We start from the raw sequence: 23,036 nt of genomic DNA on the forward strand, positions 1-23,036 counted from the left end.
CTTCACTGCTCTTCTTTGTATAAGCAATAGGTCAGTATTATTTGTAATTATCTACATTGAAACAGTTAATCTAACGAGTTTGGGTGTAAAATCAATCGGTACCCACCTGATTGCAAGGTTCTGTGGCCATTGTTTCTTCACTAATAAATACATTTAAAAAAACCTTGCTGTCTCAAGAACACAACACTTTTGTTTTATTTGTATTATAGATTTCTGTCTTATAATCAAAAGATGCATTAGTTTATGATTACTGTCAAAGTTTCGTCGGCCATATGTGAATAACCTTTAGGACTTTGCCCCCTGATACATTGGCTGCGTCAATAAATGCCCATGTTCAACTGTATTTATTCAAACAAAAAAAAAAGTTTCCCTAGCAAAGGCCTACGACCTCCTCGTGTAGCTTTAAGGCATATGCCAGTTACGGGTTCATTGCCCATTGTACGTTATTACCCGATTATCTGCATGTTTTTATATATATATATATATGTATATATGTATGCATATATATGTATGCATATATATATATATGTATATATATGTATGCATATATATATATGTATGCATATATATATGTATGCATATATATATATATGTATGCGTATATATATATATGTATGCGTATATATATATATATGTATGCGTATATATATGTATGTATACATGCATTTATATATATATATGTATATATATATGTGTGTATATATATGTATGTATGTATGTATATATAATATATTATAAAGTCTAGTCGGGAGCGTTAAAATGGTAATAGGCAGTTCCATACACCAATTGGAACAAGAATTAGGCTGCTCGTGGACGGTTGTCGCTAAACAACGCCATTGCATACTATTGGCTGTTAATATTCCGGGCGGGCATTGGGAAAGCAAGCTGAATAGCCAATCACAACCCGGCATTATTCTTGTTCTTCCAATAGAAAACAAAAAGTCAGTCAGTTTGCTCTTTTAATTAACGGAAGCCAATTGACTCTAGAAACGAGTGGTTATGTGTTCTGATTGGCAGCGTAGGAACCCAATGATAACTTTCGCTTTGCAGTTGGCGGGCGGTACATTTGAGCTGACGGTTTTTCAGTTGCTGTAGCGCAGTGAAGGGTGAGTTCAGTTGTGGTCGCTGGAATTGCTTGTGGTGGTGTGTGAAAGCTAAGTATGTTTTTATATGCATTGTGTTGAAAACTTCGAGATGTCCCCTCACGTATGTGACGGTGGTAGCTATTTCAGATGTGATAATGGTTACGTGACCCATAGTCTCTTAGTGATTTGATCTACCCTTTAAATTCGCGTAGCAATAGTCATTAAAAATGAACTTGTAAATGTGACTAAGAAGCGATCTGCTCTTCAGTTTTTGTATAGTCTTTCTGAAGTGAAGATACTAAATTAATTTACTGAAACTGGCTATAGCATGTGCTTGTTTTCCAATCCGCGTAGTTTGTGTTGAGTAATGTTTGATTTTAAAACAAAGGTCTTGCATTTAGAATTTACCTCACGGAAGCCAATTCTTTCATCATGCAGCTTAGTAAGATAAATGTAAGTGTTTTGAAAAACCTTAATTGTAGAACATCTGAAATAATTAAAAATACTTATTCTCAAACCACTACCAGAGGGTCAGCCAGCAGGCCTCTTGATTAATAGTTCAACATTGCCTGTCATGTTATAACCACCTTTTTGTTTAATTTTCCCCAGAATCTTTTGTATGATCATTGACTACGCACTCTTTCTTTAATGGCATCTATAGAAAGATTCAAAGATATGGGATATCAAAGAGCTGTGAGGACCGGTGGGTATAAGAGAATATATCTGATTTCTTCTTATTAAAAAGAAAAAAATCACCCAATTTATAATGTATACTGATTTGCTACATTTGTGTTTAGCTGACATAATGTGGTCTATGAGTACCAGCAACACTTGTTTAGTTAGCTGATACACTGATTACTTTTCCATATGTACCAAAGCGTGCAGTCAAACCTGTCTTTTTTTATTTATTTATTTATTTATTTATTTTTTTGCCTAATGCAGACTCCTCACGCACAGATTGGCAAACCCCCCTTGTTTCTGGGAAGTCTGTTAGTCGCTTTGCAGGAGCCCCTGGAATTAAAGCAATCTCTCATGTCCCTGTTGGGCATCCATGCCCTAAAAATACGGAGGGTGAGTCTTTAAATTTGTAATGATGTCTGGAACACCATATGGGCACTCTTATTTCGGAAAACAGTTATTCTATAGCAATGCTGTCCAGCTTTATTGGTTTGGAGGGCCAAGTTTTGTCGGACTAACAAAATGGGGAGCCAGATTAAAGAATAGTAGCACCGATGTTTGTACGCTATATGGCCAAAAGAATATGGACACCCCTTAAGTAATGGGTGGGAGATGCATGCAAAATTATTATTGTTGCATTGTAAACTCACAAAAATCGATAAAATATAAGCAACATTATGAAATATAAACATTAATATCTATAAAAATAATGAAGACATCATAGTTCAATCAGGTGTACATGAATACATTTATAACTGGACTGTAGGACTGCAACTAACGATTGTTTTCATAATCGATTAGTTGGCCGATTATTTTTTCGGGTAAAAAAAAATAAAATATGCTTTTTACCCTTGATATGCCACCATGCCCCTGATATGCCTTTTACCCCTATATGCCACTGTGCCCCCTGATATGCCTTATAGCCCCTTTATGCCACTGTGCCCCCTGATGTCTTATGCCCCTCCTGATATAAGAAAAACTGACATAGTTAAAAAAAAATATATGCAAAAAATACACAATACAATAAATCAAATATTAAAGCAATCAAAAAAAACAAACCACAAATTAAAGAATGCACATAATTAATAGATCCCAAAAAAATTCTACCTGCCCCACCAGGGGTTGATATATCAACAGAAGAAACACGGGGCAAATGAGCATAAAAATAAAGATAATACTCCAGGCTTACCTTACCCAGTGGTGCTTACTTGCTCCGTTTTTCTTCTGTTGATATATTAACCCCTGGTGGGGCACGTAGAAGTGAATGGAAGCAGCGGAGGTTGCGCACATCGCGCACTAAAATCCAAATCCCCTGCAGCGCTACAGGGGACCTGGATCCTCTCTGGCAGCCAGTAGGGGTCTGTGCGATGCAGGCAGACAGCCAATTCTCCCCTCCACTTCTGTTGGGGCGTTCCGTAATAGAAGCCCCAGCGGAAGTGGAGGGGAGAAGCGAAGGATGTCTGCGCGTTTTGCACAGACCCTCACTGGGTGGCAGAGAGGATCCAGGTCTCCTGCAGCTCTGCGGGGGATCTGGATTCTAGAGTTATAGAAGGAGGGGAGTTTTTCAGAGCATTTGCTCTGAAAAAAACTCATTTTTATAATTGATTATCGATTCGTTGTTGCAGCCCTACTGGACAGTAATATGCTTGTTTTGGGTCCCACTATACAACTAAAACAAAGATAAGTAAAAACTGTACTTGCACCCAGTGCAGTCTGCGAAACAGACTGTTTAAAGCATGCTTGTGGCTGCCTTATCTGCAGTGTACATGTTGAATCTTCCTCTTTGTTGTACACTTCAGTCATCCCACAGAAATCAAAGTGCTTCATCATTTCAGGCATGAGCTTTAATTTCAGCCCAGTGTCTCATGGGAAGACTATGTGACTGTATGATTGTGCCTTGGGGGAGTACTTGCCTGATCTCCTTTTCGTGGGTAGGCTCATCTAGGTAATCATTTGTACAAAACAGCCATGTTTATGTAGACATCCAAATTTCTAACTGATGCAGAAGAATGTTTTCTGCAGCTCAGCCTTTGCTAGAAACATATCTATTTAATTGTTCTTAAGCCCTTTATTTATTTTTTGTTGGCGCTTCATATCTGTGGTTTGTGGCTGCAGATTTCTTCAGCGTGTTTTTGGTCTTGTTAAAAGGCAGTTTAAGTGCTTCTTCGGGGTGCCATCCAGATCCAAATGCCAACTAACTTTAACCAGTGTGTTTCTGTTATAAAAAAAATGGATGTATACCTGAAGCACTGACCCTTGCATTCATGCATGGTCTTTGCAGTTTCATAGTGTTTTTAGCTTCACATATTGTGCCAGTAGTCCTCATGGTGCTACTCTTTTGTCTGCTTTTTATGCATAACAAGTTATGCCAAGTGTTTTTGTCTTCTCCTCTCCTCTTTGTCACTTATTCTCTGTAGAGTTCTGCACTGCAAATGGCAGTACTTCCTTCCAGCCAATCAGGAGTCAGGTTACCATCCCCACAGCACATGTTATGCCTTCAACCTTAGGGATGTCTTCTACTAATACATATGATCATGTTGGGGCTCAAAACTCAACAGATCCTGCTGTATGTGGCATCCCCGTTCTGCCTTCAGCAGATGAGCCTAGAAAGTTTGAGACTCCCAATATCGAGCCCACTTTAAACCAATCTGGTCTTTTGCACGCCTTCTACAACGATCCAAGGCCTAGTGCCTCAGCAGGGGGAATCCGCACAGAGACTGAACCATATCGAACTCTTCCTGAGAGCAAAGTAGCTACCAGTGGGGATCACATACGCAGTGTTGGTGACCATCCGCATAGCCAAGGATGGAGGCCGGAAACCTATATTCATCCTGCAGCTGAACTTTGTGCATGGAGACAGCAACAGACGGAAAACATGAGGCTAAGGATGGAGCAACTACAGGTAATGACAAGAATAATGGTAAAATCCAGCTCTCTCATAGGATGAGCATTGTACAAATATTGGAAACAAAATGCATCCATACGAAATGCTATAGACTATTAAACTGCAAAAATGGTTGCGTGTCACTGTGCATTGCTTCAATGTCCATTGTACTCTTTCATTTATCAGCTAGGAAGAGGATGTCCAACCTTTCCTGTATATCCAGATAACAGCGAGTTGGGAAGGGTCCTGAAGGCAAGTGAAGGTGTATTGCTGGAAAAGGAATACCTGGTGGAGAGGTGGGAGCATACAGAACCTGGGATACATATCTGCCAGGATCTAAATATATTGACTAATCTGTACTGAGAATATCTCTTTTATTCTATTCTTGATTGTTTGATAGGCAGAGGCAGCATATATCCCAACTGGAGCAGAAACTAAGGGATAGTGAGGTACAAGTACACAGCACCTTACTAAATCAACCTAATCCTTACAGCGACATGTATATGATCAGACTGCAGGTAAGACAAGGAAATTCTGTTATGATTTTGTGTTTTTACCTAAAAACATAAATGTAATCAATTTGTATCTCATCAGGAACTTCAGAGGGAGGTAACTTTTCTGCGAGCACAGTTTGCTGAGAAGAATGATTCATCTAACCGGGAGAAAGCAGATTTAGAAAGAAAACTAGCGGCCTGTGAAGCAGAGAGTAAAAGCTTCCAAGAGCAAACAAAGCAGACTGCCCATAAGCATGCTGAGGAGTTAAAGAAGCAGGAGGAGCGGGTGAGGACAGACTATGGCATGTGATAAGATACTGTCTGTTCTTTTGGTAGGAGCTATTAGCCTCCTCACAAGCCAATGTGAATGTCCTAACTTAAAAACAGTAGCTCTTTGGTGGCTGCTGGTCCTCATGTTTTCTGTCTGTTAAACTGGAAAATATTAATACCGTATTTGCCCGAATACAGGCCGCAGAGTGACGGCATATCTATAAATAAGGTGCATTAAAATGGCTATTGGTTTTCTGTTGACTTACTGCATAATAGATACCAAAAATGTTACTGTTACTATTCCACTAATAGGTGCTTTTTAGAAAGAAAGAAATACACAACTCTTGGGGTGCAGCCTATAATCGAGCCAATACAGTATCTGTTCACTGTATAGCAGCTTGCTTACATTATCATCAACTTATCTGTCTACTTTGTTATTTTCCTATGTTAGAAAATTTTGATTGAGATAAGAAAAACCAAAACTTGGATGCTTATATTTGTGCCTCTTCTAGATTAAAGGAAGAGATAGGCACATTAATTCACTCAAGAAGAAATGTCAGAAAGAGGCAGAGCAGAACAAAGAAAAACAACAAAGGATTGAGACATTAGAAAGATATTTGGCAGATCTTCCTACTGTGAAGGACCACCAGAAACAAACGCATGAGGTAAACTCCTTTACGGTCTACATTGCAAAGATAACTGGCAAATGTTTGTCCATGCACTGCCAGTGGACAATACAAACAATATGCATCAGGCAGCATATGCAATGAAACTGCAGTTATTTAATACAAAAAAAGTATAATTATTTGGTTTTCTTAGTATTTTGCTGTATAAACTGCTTGACTATTTGATTCTTTTTTTGCCAACAAAACAATTTGCCAACGGTAATCCCTTTTTTGGATTGAGCAGGAACACTGTAAAATTATCAGTAGTCACCAAACATTGATTTACATGTCACAAAAAAGTAGGCACATTGAAACTAAATACAATTGCACCTCCCCAGGCTTTTTGTTTACTGCCCGTTTTTCTCGTGAATAACTTGTTTAAGACAACTAAGACATACCTCAAGTCATATTTGGTCTTTCATTCAGGATAGTTGTATGCCTACACAATGTATGATTAAATTCCTTCAGTATGTGAGCTTCTACCTCTTCTCTACTACCATTATATAGTTTGACTGACTTTTTGTCTCAACTTCACCTTTGCAATATACAACTTTCTTGTAATTTTTTTTATGTCTCAATCTCTGTCCTCGTATTTAAATCTACAAGGTTTTCTTTTATTGCTCTAGTTTGTTTTTGTTTTGTCTCCTAGTGTGCTTTATGAAGGTCCAGTCCTTCACTGATTTAACCATGCATTATGAAAGTTCAGCCCTGTTGACTTTAAGAGAAGCTTACTAGTTGGACTATTCAAGGCCTACCCATAATTTTTAGAGCACACACATGCACGCCTGTCTTCATGGGGTAGATGATTAAAGTTGCTGACATGCTTTATTTGATGTCCTATTACAGTTTGAGCTGCAGAATATATATATATATATATATATATATATATATTATAAAAAATATATTTTTTTTCCCTCCCCAAGCTCAACAATCTCAAGGAGAAAAGCTGCCTTCTGCAAGATCAAGTGAAGGAGCTAGAGACCAAGCTACAAGAAACCAGGTCATTGTGTCGAGAAAGGGAATCCCAGCTTGTAGCAGAGGAACAAAAAGGACAAGAACTTTTAAGTACCATAGACAGGTATCCAGTAGTACAAGAGGCAGTACACAGTGAATTTGTGTTTGTACAATAAGGGAACATTTAAACGTATGCGTAGTCGCTGCTTAAACCTGCTGTCCCTCAGTTTACAGAAAGAAGTGGAACGTTTTAATGGGACTGGACAGAGAGATGAAGAGAAGCGTCTGACCCAGATGGTGGAAGTTCTACAACAGGAGGTGTTGACTCTCCAGAAGGAAAGGGAATGCCTCAAAAATGTAAGGTTTAGCAACAGAAAAACATTCTTGTCTACATTTTTTGCATATAGCTAATGATTTCTTTGTATTTTAGGTAGTAGGAAGTCAAACTAAGAAAACTGAGCAGTTGTGCAGTAGATTAAAGGTAAGGGGAAGTGGGAAAATTGGAAACAGACTTGGTCTTGTTTCCTAAATTATGCCTCACGCTTTTTTAATCCAACTGTTTTAATCAAATTAACATCGTAATGTATATTACCACTTATTTGGTAAACTTTCTTGTGAATTGTATCAAAGCTCTATAAACATAGGACAGCTGTCCTTTGACTACATACCTCACTTTCAGCATATCAGGAGTATTGTGTCTGTCAGTCTTTTCACCAGTCTTCAAGATATTGCTAAATATGGATTTTCCCAACAAATGTTATGTCTACTTCAGGCTTTTTTATTTTTTTTTGTGCTGAGCAGGAGCTTGAAGAGCAAGTTGCACAAGAAGAAGGAACAGGACAGGCCCTAAAAGAAGAAACGCAAAGGAAAGAAAATGCTCTACAGCAACTAAAGGAAGCTGTGAAAGAGGTCTGAAATTGCTATCGGTTTTCTTTGTGCTATGTGAAGTATCAAGGAAAGAGCCATGCATGAGATTCAAACATGCATATTTATTAATTTTTCCGTTCTTTCAGTTGGCAGTACAGAACCAGGACTTGATGGAGCGGAATGTCTATCTTCAAGAACAGCTTCATCATGCAGGAGTGAGTGAAAAGCTTTCATCAGATGACGGTACCTTCATTATCACCCTACACAAAGAGCTGAATATTTGCCTGAAGGACCTGAAATCCATATGTTGCTTGCTGAGCCAGAGAGTGCAGGGGATGGATCCCAATCTGTCTATGCTGCTGGGGATCAACTGTGAGTCTTATACCTGAACGGGCTATCGTACTGGGTTGGTACTTTTTATTTTCTTGGCATCAATTTAATAAATATTCACTTTACATTTATAGCTGCTCCAGTTTCTGAGGATCATGACATACTGAATTCAACTTCACTTGAAAGGCATCTTAATGGAGTAAGACAGTTAAAGCAAGATATTGATGATCTGCGCACCACCATTAGTGACCGTTATGCACAAGACATGGGCGACAACTGTGTTACACAATGATCTATTCATAGAGGACATTTGTCCAATCAGTGACTGTTGTAGTGGATATAATCATACAGCTGCATTCATGCATCAAAACGTCAAATCTGTTACTTAAGAAATGAATAGTTTGCTATGGGCCCTCGATGGTTACCTTGAGCAGGGTAACTTGTCACTGACACAGCATTCTCTTATTCCACACTATATAGAAGATATCAAGCTCAGGTGTTTGACCAAATGTTTATCTGTTGTCTGTTTTTTTTTTGTTTCAATTTATATGTGTGTGTTTTAACTTTGATACAATAAACCACTTAAATTATCCTGTCTGCTGCACTATATAATATACTTTGTTTGGTCTGGATTGCTATTCATGTATGCTATGAAATATTTTGTAGATGTGTTTTGTTTTTTTGGGGGTTTTTTTTTTTGTTTTTTTTTTTTTTTTGGCACAAGAGACTAAATTACTAGTCCTTCCCCTTGTGTGGATTATTCTAACCAGCCTCCTCTTTCATCTGCTGCTCCATTGGCTCCCTATACCCTTCAGGATTAAATTTAAACTCTTGATGCTGATTTAGAGCCCTTAACACTGCATCTCTAAATGGCCAAAATGCTTTTTTTATTTTTAACACCCCTCCCCTTTTCCTATGACTTGTATCTCACCTGTTCCCCTTGCATATGCAGAATTTTTCCTATGCATTTTACGACTGAGCGCCAGAAAATTACTTGTCCCAGAACTAAATTAACAGGAAAAAGGTCACTGACCCCCCTACATAAAGAGTGGGGGTAAGACCGCTAAACTCTCTTTATTCTAAATCGAATACAATAAGATGCTATAGAGTAGTAATGGAAGCCGGCTCATCCCTAGTATGAGCAAACACTAAATTGTGAAAACTAGTACGACTGGGACACTAACTCCCTAAGATACGTAACGGGTACGTATGTTGTCAACATCCGAATTACCCCCTCGACGGGACGAAAGGAAAAGTAAAATTATAAAATCAACCAACGTGCGACTCAGGTAACACCCTGTGGCATCCGTTCAACCAAAACAGTATCCATCGTAACATTGTACCGTAACCATTTCTATCCAAATTGTGATACAATTTGTGATACAATAAGACAAGGTTTTTTTCAGAGCAGAGTGGCATATCAGGGAGGCAGAGCATTTTAACGTGTGTGTGTGTGTGTCACCTTGTGTATCTGTAACAAAGCCAAACATGTAAGTGTATGTAAACTTTTGATCCGGGCCATTTGGGTGATATCTGTTATTATTTAAAAAAAAAAAAAAAAAAAAGCCAAACAATGTGACCTTAAATGACTTCATATGATCAGTAGCCTTAAATAAGTTATTTTGCATGGTTGGTAATATTTTCAAAATCAATGTTAACATTTCACAATTTCTGCAAAGGTATTTAAACTTTTGATCACAACTGTATATTGTGCGATTTGTATAAATACACACGTGGTCAATGCTTTTCGGCATTAAAACCAGAACTCTTAAAGTAAATGAACTAGTGTTCTAGGACTCTGGGTATATGTATATATGTGCATGTTTGTGTCACAAATCTATACACATTCTTTAGATATTAAAGTATCTTTTTTTTTTTTCCCCCAAAAGAAAAGTAAGGGAAAAGCTTGTAAAACTTTAAAACATCACCCAGCTACCTAATGTTTAGAATAAAAGTCTAAACTGTGACAAAATGGGTTTTTCAAAATTGTATACATTCTAGTTTAGTGGCGCATAATTTATGGTGTATACAGTGAGAGAAAAAACCAAAAGTCTAGAGCACATTTTTTGTAGCAAGATATTTGTGCAGGTACCTGCATACCACAATCCAAAGAAAATCATGAGCTGGGCAGAGCTGGTGGCAGGTGTGTATGAAAAAGTATACAAAAAACAAAATACTGTCTGCGCTTCTCACCCTAATAAAGTTGGCAACAAATATATAAACATAATATAAATGAGAGGTTTTGGTTATATGAATTGGCCAAAGCATAATTAAGCTCACCCGCCACGTCAAGGCACACTCTCAATAGGGTGAGAACCTACTCTCACCTCCTACATAGTGGGCACACAAAGCAGTTTATACTGCTACCAAAACCAAATTAATGTGTTGGGGGAGGTGCAATTAAACCTCCTCCCATTTAACCCCTGGACAGCAAGCTGCAACCAGACTAATGAGGAGCCAACAACCTCAAATATGTGCAAACAGGGAAAAGAAAAAATGTCGGTGCGCTAAGCTAGTCTCAGGCTCAAATAATACAAATGTATAATATGAGGCCTACCAAACAGTGTGAGCATGCTGCAAATACAGTGTGTATAGGCCTCATATTATACATTTGTATTATTTGAGCCTGAGACTAGCTTAGCGCACCGACATTTTTTCTTTTCCCTGTTTGCACATATTTGAGGTTGTTGGCTCCTCATTAGTCTGGTTGCAGCTTGCTGTCCAGGGGTTAAATGGGAGGAGGTTTAATTGCACCTCCCCCAACACATTAATTTGGTTTTGGTAGCAGTATAAACTGCTTTGTGTGCCCACTATGTAGGAGGTGAGAGTAGGTTCTCACCCTATTGAGAGTGTGCCTTGACGTGGCGGGTGAGCTTAATTATGCTTTGGCCAATTCATATAACCAAAACCTCTCATTTATATTATGTTTATATATTTGTTGCCAACTTTATTAGGGTGAGAAGCGCAGACAGTATTTTGTTTTTTGTATACATTGTACAGCCAACACACTGTATTTGCAGCATGCTCACACTGTTTGGTAGGCCTCATATTATACATTTGTATTATTTGAGCCTGAGACTAGCTTAGCGCACCGACATTTTTTCTTTTCCGTGTATGAAAAAGTAGCCTGGAATATCAGTCCCAAGCAGGCTGAAGCCGCCTTTTTGAGAGATACCACAAGCTGCATACAGCAGCGGCAATACTGACAATCTTGTTCTAGTGCTGTTAAAATCTTGTCCACCATGCAAACCAAAGTAAAGTAATATTTTTAGTTACTGCCAAGTACATACAGAGGGGTCCTGTGCTGGTTGGTTTCTGGGTGAAGATTGCTTGTAAGCTCTTCTATTGCGAAGCATGGAATAAAACCAATGCCACCACAAACGCAGCTGGTGCTACCACTACCTCAAGCAGTGCAAGCATTCCCCAGAGCAAAGATAGACAGACCTGTTGGGTAATAGCAGCAGATATATTTTTGGTCCAGAAGATAGTAAGGATGAAGAGGGAAGGTCTTCTTTTCCAGCAGGAGTGGACCTTACTCTGCCTTGTGCAAATACAGCATGTATAATACAGTAGTCTAAGAACATAAAATAGGTATATGCAAATTTTGTAATGCCTGATTTTGGCACTTCATATTTTTTGTCTCCACCAACGGCCTACAGCAATGAAAGCAAATGTTAAATGGTCCATCAGAGAAGCTGACGATCACTTGATCACTGGAATCTTCCTGTGGGCTGTAGAAAATACACTGTAGAAATAAAGTTTCAGTGGCATCCATGTAAGATGTAAGGGAGATCCCCAAAGAGAGCAGTGCAAAAAATAATTTTGCCCTAGTACTACCTTCTACTTCCTACTCTAATTTGAGTGGGTACATCAAACATGGAAAAGGTGTATCTTGATTAAACCAACATATGGTAAAATGGCAAAATATGATCTTTAGGGTACTGAAAACTATCGGTCTGAAGGGATTGTTTAATATATTGGACTAAGCTAAGAGTGCTACAACACATTTAAAGGGACCTCTCAGTTATCATGTGTATGACGGCTAGTGTCTTTTTATTGTAGAATCACTACTTCTATGCACAATGCATTTATATAAAAGTTATCCATTCAAATTAGCAATTTTTTCACTTTATCATGTTTAACTTTGTACAACTTTATTTATTTGCATTTGAAGGCTACCAGTAACGTAAATGGACTAGGTGGCCCCGGGTCCAAAACTGTTCTTTTTTCTGGAATGGAGCAGTACAGGTTGTCACCTTTGTGAACAACTTTGGAAAGCGGGGAAGCAGTGAGTGAGAGATTATGTGTTAGCAGGAGTGGGTGTCAAAATGTGTGTGTGTGTGTACGAGTAAGCATGGGTGTGTGTGTGTTAGCGTGAGTGTGTAAATGTGTCTAAATGTGTGTATGTAAATATGTGTGCCAGTACGTGTGTTAGTTAAAAGGGGTAAATAGTGGACAGCTCACTAGTTTACACACTGACTTTCTAAGTGAAACGGTAGTTCCAAAAGTGCCCCAAAGAATATCTTTAAAGAATACGCTCAATATAAATTGATGCTGAATTATACTGTAGAGTAATTCTTAGTAGTTTTTCTTATTAAAGCCCTATTTTTGTGAAATACATGCCTTCTGCTGCTGCTAATTAAAGGTAGAGAAAAACGTATTTCTCCTGCATACGCATAACGGAATATCGCCCGTAAGAAAAATGGCCGTGAAACATAGCATACGGAGATCTGTAGAGCGTTTTCAATACAATCAGTACCTTACATTGCATTGTAATTGGACAAACCCCTGTCACATGATGGGAGAGGCCGGAAATAGCTTTCACGCACCAGAATCTTAGAGTCCAGGATGGTGGTGAAGGTGTACATCACTTCGGTGACCGGGTCTAGGGAGGTGAGCTAAATTTAGGATGCATTTGTGTAAATGCAGACATGTGTGCCTAAATATATCTTTAACGAGAACTAAAAAAATAAAAAGGGCGCATAATGGCTGGCATTTGCAAGTAACTGCGCGTTACTACTGGGATATTGTAGTTGATGCAGAACAGTGTCACGTTGAAGATGTGTCTTCAGATTGTCCCTCTTTAATCATACACAGTGCTTATGGCGGGAGGGGGTGTTGGTATGATCATCATTGACATCTTATATTATTTACATCAATTATTCGTATTCTTTCCCTTTTCTGAAGATGAATTAATATACTTGCTACATGGCTTTATTGGTTCCAATCATGTGGGTTTTATTTCAAAGGTTTCATAGACATCCTGGTAAAGCTATGCTTTTCTGTATGTTCAAACATTTTTGTGCGTGCGTGGAAAGGTTTACACAGTCACACACACAACACACACACCATAGGTAAATACAGAGGGCATTTTTTTATAAATGGCATGCCTGGATTGCAGTTTTATATGTCTGTATATATAGTTCCTGTCTGAACCTTTCCTGTGCACAGTTTTATTTTAAATGTTGGAACTATGCCCTTTTCTGTGGGTGTTTCCTAGCTGTGTGCCAACTATTGTGAAATAACTTGGGTTTATTCAGAGAGGTGAGCTGCGCACACCTCCAACTCCCCCTTACGTCTTCTGTAATTTTTGTCAGGTTTTCTCATTATTTCTAAAATCATGTACTAACTTGCTTTTGATTTCCTTCTCCTAACATTTACTGATATATAGGTGGTTAAAGGGACACGCTAGCTATCATATGGATGTTAAAGCATATATGATAGCTGTGGGGTCCCTTTAAATATTTGTGATGTTGCCCTTGCAAATGTATGAGGGTATCCCTCCATGTGAATTTGGCCATTTGCTCACCCCTAGCTATTTTCCATACAGGATATGTGTCTGGCTGAGCATATCTTGTTACACGTGATATACTTAATGACACTCGGCTCCACCTCTGGCTTGGCAATTATCACAGGGGACTTGGATGCTCTCACATTCAGTGGGATTTTAATGCTCAAACTTTGCATTCTCTTTCTGTTGATGTCATCACGGATGTCACAGAGGGAATCCCCTCACTCCTAGTAGGATCCCCTGCTGTGGAGAGCAGAGCTACGCAAATCCTAAAGTCATATCCCTTAGGGAAATTATTTTTACAGCCAGCTGCATTAGGGTTGGTTCAATAACCCTTCCCTTTGGAGTCATCGTTCTTGTTTCTGGGTCTAGCAAATTAGGAATAGGAAAAAGGTATGTGATGCATAAGTAAGAACCCCACTTGTGTTTGCATTAATGTAACTTTCATGAAAATAATGTATTTACAAGCAAACACCATGGTACGGTAAATTGTTCTTTTTGAACCGTTTTGAAATATATTTACCGTATTTGCTCTTATAATCAGACCTTAAATAGGTCTGACTAAGATCCAGATCCCCTGCAGTGCTGCAGGGGACCTGGATGCTCCTGTCCCCCCACCTGGTGTGGGGAACGCTGCTCTCTGACAGTCGGAGGGTGTATGCACGATGGACGCAGACAACCCCCGCTGCTAAACACACCTCCTTCCGGCTCCAGCGGAAGTTGCCTACGTGAATCGCGTAGACGTCTACCTGCTGCCCGGGAGTCAGAAGCACCGGTAAGTTTTTTTGGGCGGGGGGTGTTAAATGGGGGCCATATGGCATTTCTGTAGGCAGAGTGCTCTATGAAATGCCTTTTAACCCCCTTAATGCCACTCTGCCTCCAGAAATGCCTTTTAACCCTCTATACGCCACTCTGCCTCCTGAAATGCCTTATACCTCCCTATGTGCCACTCTGCCCCATAATATGCCTTTTAACCCCCCAAATGCCAGAGTGGCATATAGGTGTATAAGGCATTTCTGGAGGCAGAGTGGCACATAGGGGGTCAAAAGGCATATCATAGGGCACAGTGGCGTATAGAGGGTTAAAAGGCATATCATGGGGCACAGTGGCATATAGGGGATATAAGGTTGGTTGGTTCAATAACCCTTCCCTTTGGAGTCATCGTTCTTGTTTCTGGGTCTAGCAAATTAGGAATAGGAAAAAGGTATGTGATGCATAAGTAAGAACCCCACTTGTGTTTGCATTAATGTAACTTTCATGAAAATAATGTATTTACAAGCAAACACCATGGTACGGTAAATTGTTCTTTTTGAACCGTTTTGAAATATATTTACCGTATTTGCCTACGTGAATCGCGTAGACGTCTACCTGCTGCCCGGGAGTCAGAAGCACCGGTAAGTTTTTTTGGGCGGGGGGTGTTAAATGGGGGCCATACGGCATTTCTGTAGGCAGAGTGCTCTATGAAATGCCTTTTAACCCCCTTAATGCCACTCTGCCTCCAGAAATGCCTTTTAACCCTCTATACGCCACTCTGCCTCCTGAAATGCCTTATACCTCCCTATGTGCCACTCTGCCCCATAATATGCCTTTTAACCCCCCAAATGCCAGAGTGGTGTATAAGGCATTTCTGGGGCAGAGTGGCAAGCCTGGGGGCAGATGTGCATAACTGGGGGGGGGGCAGGTTGGAAAATAAAAGGAAATAAAAACAAAATATTTTTCATAGCTTTTATTGAAAAAAATAGTTTACATGAATTAACATTTACTGGTAAAACTTTTTTCCTGTAAGGTCATCTTAGATCTTTTTTCCAAATTAATATTCAGATTTTGGGGGCTCGTCTTATAATCGAGCAAATACGGTAACTAGTTTTCAGAAATGTGGAGATAGAAGAGGCCTCAATGCAGGCTTTTTTAATGACTTCTAGGAGCAACCAGAATAAGAAAGTAGGATAATTTTTGGACAGATGTTTGCTACGCTTTATTACTTTTTGTTGAGGACATTAGTAATATATTTTTGCAGTTTCATATATTGTTCCCAGTAGTCAACATCTTCTGAGTAGGGACACAGCCAGTTTTTGGGGGAAGCATTTGCCACCTGTTCCTGTTCGTGCTTACCACGTGTAAATTGATGCCCTGTAGTTTTGGATACATGTGAGTAAAAGTGCCCCTTCACCAGGACGGGCTCTGCCACACTGACACATACACACACCAGGGTAGCTTTGCCACACCGACAATCAAACACACACACACCAGGACCGGTACTGCCACACCTACCACCCAAACACACATACACCAGGACAGGCACTGCCACACCTACCACCCAAACACACACACACACACAAGGACAGGCACTGCCACACCTACCACACACACACAAGGACAGACACTGCCACACCTACCACCCAAACACACACACACACACACCAGGACAGGCTCTGCCACACCCGCCACCCAAACACACACACCAGGACAGGCTCTGCCACACCTACCACCCAAACACACACACCAGGACAGGCTCTGCCACACCTACCACCCAAACACACACACCAGGACAGGCTCTGCCACACCTACCACCCAAACACACACACCAGGACAGGCCCTGCCACACCTACCACCCAAACACACACACACCAGGACAGGCACTGCCACACCTACCACCCAAACACACACACCAGGACAGGCACTGCCACACCTACCACCCAAACACACACACCAGGACAGGCTCTGCCACACCTACCACCCAAACACACACACCAGGACAGGCTCTGCCACACCTACCACCCAAACACACACACCAGGACAGGCTCTGCCACACCTACCACCCAAACACACACACCAGGACAGGCTCTGCCACACCTACCACCAAAACACACACACCAGGACAGGCTCTGCCACACCTACCACCCAAACACACACACCAGGACAGGCTCTGCCACACCTACCACCCAAACACACACACCAGGACAGGCTCTGCCACACCTACCACCCAAACACACACACCAGGACAAGCACTGCCACACCTACCACCCAAACACACACACCAGGACAGGCACTGCCACACCTACCACCCAAACACACACACCAGGACAGGCTCTGCCACACCTACCACCCAAACACACACCAGGACAGGCTCTGCCACACCTACCACCCAAACACACACACCAGGACAGGCACTGCCACACCTAACACCCAAACACACACACCAGGACAGGCTCTGCCACACCTTCCACCCAAACACACACACCAGGATAGGCTCTGCCACACCTTCCACCCAAACACACACACCAGGATAGGCTCTGCCACACCTACCACCCAAACACACGCCAGGACAGGCTCTGCCACAGCGACACCCAAACACACGCCAGGACAGGCTCTGCCACAGCGACACCCAAACACACGCCAGGACAGGCTCTGCCACAGCGACACCCAAACACACGCCAGGACAGGCTCTGCCACAGCGACACCCAAACACACGCCAGGACAGGTCTGCCACAGTGACACACAAACACACACACACACCAGGACAGGCTCTGCCACACCCGCCACCCAAACACACACACACCAGGACAGGCTCTGCCACACCCGCCACCCAAACACACACACACACCAGGACAGGCTCTGCCACACAAACACACACACCAGCACAGGCTCTAACACACCCGCCACCCAAATACGCACGCACACACACCAGGACAGGCTCTGCCACACCGACACCCAAACACACACATCCCCATCAGCCCGAATCGATCCCACGGTGACACAGTCCAGCCCTGAATGCGACCATTCCCCTAAGATAAACACGCTCATAGTGCTCACTTTGTTATCCTTATCTTACTAATTCTCCACTGACTAACCCCCACCGCACTAACTATGCAATATATATTTAAAAGTATTTTAAAAATGAATCACTTAGGGTCTTTTTAAACCTTGGTTTAAAACACTTTTCTACTATTCTGTCTCTCTCTATAGTTCACATTGAGAATGAGAGAGGCAGAGAACAGTGACATTTTTAAGTAAAATTAATATCAGTATTAACTAAATGTATATTCGCTTTGACAAAGTTTGAAATAATGAGCCTATTTGCATTGCTTACAGTGCTTACTGTCTAGCAGTGCTCTGGCTCTTCTCCTCTTGCAAATAAGGCATGAGCATAGCACACTTGCAGGTGCCCATACAAATAGAACTTTCTAAGGGTGATCTGAGCGTTGGAGCACTTTCCTATTATGATGTAGCTCCCACTCCTTCCCTATTGCCAAGCAGGGAAAAGTAAGGTGTATTGGGCATTATATTCACACTATAATGTGAAAATATGTCACTGGTCTTTTCAGACAGCCGGTTCCCCATTTATTATGTGACTTAGTGCATATTACTTCCTCACAGCATGGGCTGCATTTACCAGGAGTGCGGTTAAACCCTAATGCCACAGCTTTATGCTATGGTTGGCATCTGTTATCCAGTCTGTAGATCCAGAGTTTGTGGTTTCAAAACCTCCATAAAACTAGGCATAATTACATCTACTTTCTATAGCACTTTCTATATAGGTGTCTCGCGTGCTGTCATGTCTTAGCCTGCTATTGGTATGCAACCCAGACTTTGCTATTTTGATGTTGCTATAAACAGTAGGTCTAATGAGGAACATCTTTCTAAAGATTCATTGTAGTGTAGTTAGAAAGGCCACTGTGGAAAAGTCCTAATGCAGTCAACACAAACACTTCCACTGGTATCTGACGGTTCTTGCAAATTTAAATATGGCACTTGTTGTCTGCATCACCTCTCAACTCATTTGAACAAGATAAGATGTAGAAGAAAAAGCAGGCATGTCAATAATTAAAATTTGAAATATATTAATATAAAAAAAACAATGTCTTATTGACTATAATGTGTTTTCTTCCATTGATGTAAAATACGACTATCCATCCTACCTTATTTCTTGGAGTAACTATTTACAGAGCTACTTCAGGCATATCCAGTCTGTATAATAGACTAGCAAGTGGCGGCAAAATGGGTGCGTAATCATAGATTCCTTACTACTTAAGGTAGTATGCACCAAGAAAATTTAATTGTTCAAAAACTAGGCAAAAATAGTTTGCTTTATGGATTCCTGAAAAGAATTGGCATAGCTATGGGGGTTTAATGCAAGATTCTGATAGATTTGTGACACCTCTATTTCAAGTAACTTCTTCCAATGCTACTTTCAAATCTTAGATAAAATCCCAGCAGTGTGAGGTGATGAGGATCTTGGACAGTAAGAGCATTGTATACGAGACAGTGGATATCTCCGTGGACAACAAGTTACGCGAAGAAATGCGGGAAAAGGCTGGGGACCCCAAAGCATGTCCACCTCAGATTTTCAATGGGGATGAGTACTGTGGGGTAAGCAAGTTTGTAAAATAAAACTGTTGTATCTGTTGTTCAAGAAAAAAATGGTATGTTTCCCCCAATAATAGAGCAGTTAAGGAATGTTTAGATACCCCTCCACCATTCAGCTTCAGTCTGGAGTCTATTACACAGAGACAGATTATCGCAATTGGTTGTCTTTAACATCTTGTACCTAGGGGTCCATTAATCACAACCAGTCACAGATGAATGTGGAAATTTAAATATTGCCTCCTATTTTGTATGGCCTTACCTTGTATTCGTTGCAACAGCTTATGTTTTGTCCTTACTGAGTGTATAAATGTACCGTATATTCCGGCGTATAAGACAACTTTTTAACCCCAGAAAATCTTCTTAAAAGTCGGGGGTCGTCTTATACGCCGGGTACTAACCGAGTACCGAATACTTACCCAGCCAGAGAGTCTCACGAAGCCACAAATCTCTAGGGGAGGGGCGAGTGGAGAAGCCGCCTCCCCTGGGCCGGTCTTCAGGGCCACACCGAGGTAGGTGCAAGATCGTGATCTCCCCAACTAGCCCTGATCAGCAGAGGTCTGACATGTCAGACCTCGCGCTCCCACAACTGGGTGGAAGAAAGATAGAAGATGAGAAAGGTAAGAGATGGGGAGAAAGGGGTGTTAGTGCAGTGTATGTATGTTGGTGTGAGATGGTCAGTGTGTTTGTAAGCTGGTGTGTGTGTGTGTGTGTGTATATATATGTATATATATATGTGTGTGTGTATATATATATACGTGTGTGTCTGTATATATATGTATGTATATGTATATTTATGAGTGTGTGTAAAGGCAGGGGTGTGTGGTGAGGGCAGTGTATAAATGTGTATGTATTGACAGGCGTATGTTAGTATGTGTAGATATATGTGCGTGTGTGTGTAAGGGCAGTGTGTGTATGTATGTATGTATGTATGTATATGTCTGTATAACAACCAGCCAATCACCGGTAAGGTACATCGCTTGCCGTGATTGGCTGGTTGTTGTACGCTGCGCAGAGGGGTCGTCTTATACGCCCAGTCGTCTTATACGCCCAGTCTATACGGTAAATTGAGTTTGCAGCAGCAGGTTAACTGTTTTCAGTCAAATGTTTTTGTCCTCATTAAGGATAACTGATATTTTACAAAAATTTCATACATATTGTGCTAGATTTTCCATTGTCTCTCACCCTTCCTACCCCTTTCCTCTAGGGCTATGAACTGCTTGCAGCTGCTGCAGAAGAGGAGATCGTGGACCAGTTCCTGAAACTTAAGGCTTAGAACCATGTACGCGTTCACTGACCCAGCTTTGACACTTCCGTCGCCATTCATTCCTTCATAAAGACATAGACTTCTTACTGTTTCTTTACCAGAACATACTTTTTCTTCTTAATTTGCTTGTAGCATTCCATAATTTATCATCCATTCCAGGAATCGCATTCCTAGAAATTGTATTGCTTTTCATTTATTCCTGGGATACTGGAAGCAAGGAAAACCTTTTATTATGATGTTATACATTTCCTTCTCTGTTGGAAATCAAGGGATTTTCAACCAACATTTTCTTTATATATCTGTGAATTTATTCCATGTGTTTTTTGCCAAAGAGGAAGTAAGAAGTCTTCCAAAGTGATCAATAAATCTGCTTTTCACATGGGCTCCGCCCCAATCCTTGTGAATGAAATAGAATGGCAGCAGTAAGAAAAGTAGGAATGAATTGACGAGGAACTGCATGGTGGTTAATAGGGTCATTTTTAAGCAGGTGATGTCAAGAGGTGCTGAAAATGAGGCTATGAGAAATCCAGTGTTGCAGAGTGGTATTGGTAGGACAACTACTGACTGAAAAGCTAATTTGTGTCACCCATTTGGTTGAGTTTCAACAAAGACGAGCATTCCAAATATTAAATCAGATCTGTCCTTTGTGGAATGTATCATTCTAGTAGTGCTTACAGATCTTTGTGTGTTTATATATACATACATACATACATACACACACACACACTTTATTTTCTGTAAGTAAAACCCATTGTATGTTTACCCGAGAGAGCTTTTTCCTGAACTCAGAAAATACATGATTAATCATCTCCATAAGTTATGGCCCTCTTTTTTATTTTTAGTGTACTGGGGAGGGAAACTCAGGGGAGCATAATTATTTTTTTAAATTAACTATTCTCTACATTAAGGTTTGGTGCCAGAGCCTGCTCTTACAAGGAATCTGGTTGGTCCATGGGACCTAGGGCAGGCAAGGTGTCTGTACGCTGACACAATTTGTGATGTCTGCCACCCACTGGGAGCTCTCTCCAAAGGCAGGCTGAATTGCTCACCGCTGGAGCAGCGGGCCGGTTGGGGAGATCATTGATGTCCCTCTAACTACCCTTTTCCCCCCCAAAAAAAGGTCTGTTCATATATGATGTCATATCCTGGCACTCAGCACTGAAGCTGCTTGCACTGGGATGGAGCACTGAAACTGGTCTGTAGTAACAAACATCACAGAGTTCCACATAGGAAATAAGAACGGTAAGAGATGGGGAAGGGAAGAAATAGAGAGGAAGAGATAAAGAAAAGGGGGGAAAGATAGATGAGTTTATTCACGTTTCCCAAAGAGCATGTTTGATTCACATTTTCAATTTTTATTACCCATTTTTTTTTAAATATATTCAATAAACGTTAGAATTAAAAATTATTTTGCAGCAGTGCGTTCACCACACTTAATGATAAAGTAAATAGACGCACATATAATGAAATTTATTACAATTAAAAGTAAATATTAATCATTTACTTTTTTCATAAATAACGTTTATGGTGCAGAAACTGTTAATCAGACAGTTTGATTTAATTTATTTGCGTGACTTTGAGTGAGGGAGATGCATTTTATCCTTGAATCCAGGCAGCACAGTGGCTTGGGCTGGCGCTGGACAACGCACCAATGTAATGCAGGGGCAGCTCTCACTGCCTTCATTTACGTCAAAGAAAATCTGTGCATGACTTGTAGGTCGATAGCACAGAGATACAGTGGATATAAAAAGTCTACGCACCTCTGTTAATATGCCAGGTTCTTGTGATTTTAAAGAATGAGACAAAGATACATCATGTCAGTACTTTTTCCACTAATGTGACCTATAAGGTAAACAATTCAATTGCAAAACAAGCTGAAATTTTTGAGGGGAAAAGAAAAAACATAGTAACCTGGTTGCATAAATGTGCATACCCTCTTATAACTGGGGCCGTGGCTGTGTTAATTGCATTCAAACTCATGCTAAATAGAAGTCATTACACACCTGCCATCATTTAAAGTGACTGATTAATCACAAATAAAGTTGTTCTAGTAGAATTTACCTGACATTTGCTTAGTTTCATCTCAAAGCAAAAGCCATGTTCTGCATCAGAGGGATCTCATTGTTGAAAGATATCAGTCAGGAGAAGGGTACAAAAGAATTTCCAAAGCATTAGATATACCATACAACACAGTGAAGACAGTCATCAAGTGGTGAAAATATGGCACGGCAGAGACATTGCAAAGAACTGGACGTCCCTCCAAAATTGATGAAAAGACGAGAAGAAAAATGATCAGGGAGGCTTACAAGAGGCCTACTGCCACATTAAAGGAACTGCAGGAATTTCTGGCAAGTACGGGCTGTGAGCTACATGTGACAACAATATCC

General features: G+C 40.6%; 2 protein-coding genes across 2 annotated transcripts; both read left to right on the forward strand.

Annotated features, from left to right (window-relative positions):
• Positions 1–1,194: 1,194 nt before the first annotated feature.
• LOC149273807 (centrosomal protein of 85 kDa-like) lies at positions 1,195–8,519 on the forward strand. Its single transcript, XM_089505995.1, has 12 exons — positions 1,195–1,219; positions 4,181–4,665; positions 4,834–4,943; positions 5,048–5,165; positions 5,242–5,427; positions 5,924–6,076; positions 7,000–7,154; positions 7,258–7,387; positions 7,461–7,511; positions 7,832–7,939; positions 8,044–8,269; positions 8,362–8,519. Exons 1-12 carry the CDS (start codon positions 1,195–1,197, stop codon positions 8,517–8,519), a joined length of 1,905 nt encoding a protein of 634 aa, XP_089362121.1.
• Positions 8,520–13,075: 4,556 nt separating this feature from the next.
• Positions 13,076–20,658, forward strand: LOC149273808 (SH3 domain-binding glutamic acid-rich-like protein 3). Its single transcript, XM_089505999.1, has 3 exons — positions 13,076–13,120; positions 19,221–19,388; positions 20,590–20,658. The coding sequence occupies exons 1-3, from the start codon at positions 13,076–13,078 to the stop codon at positions 20,656–20,658; spliced, it is 282 nt and encodes a 93-aa protein (XP_089362125.1).
• The last annotated feature ends 2,378 nt before the right edge of the window (positions 20,659–23,036 follow it).

This window comes from Sceloporus occidentalis, unplaced genomic scaffold (assembly GCF_023333645.1).
Source record: "Sceloporus occidentalis isolate IW3139 unplaced genomic scaffold, rSceOcc1.0.p SCAF_359, whole genome shotgun sequence".
NCBI lineage: Eukaryota > Metazoa > Chordata > Lepidosauria > Squamata > Phrynosomatidae > Sceloporus > Sceloporus occidentalis.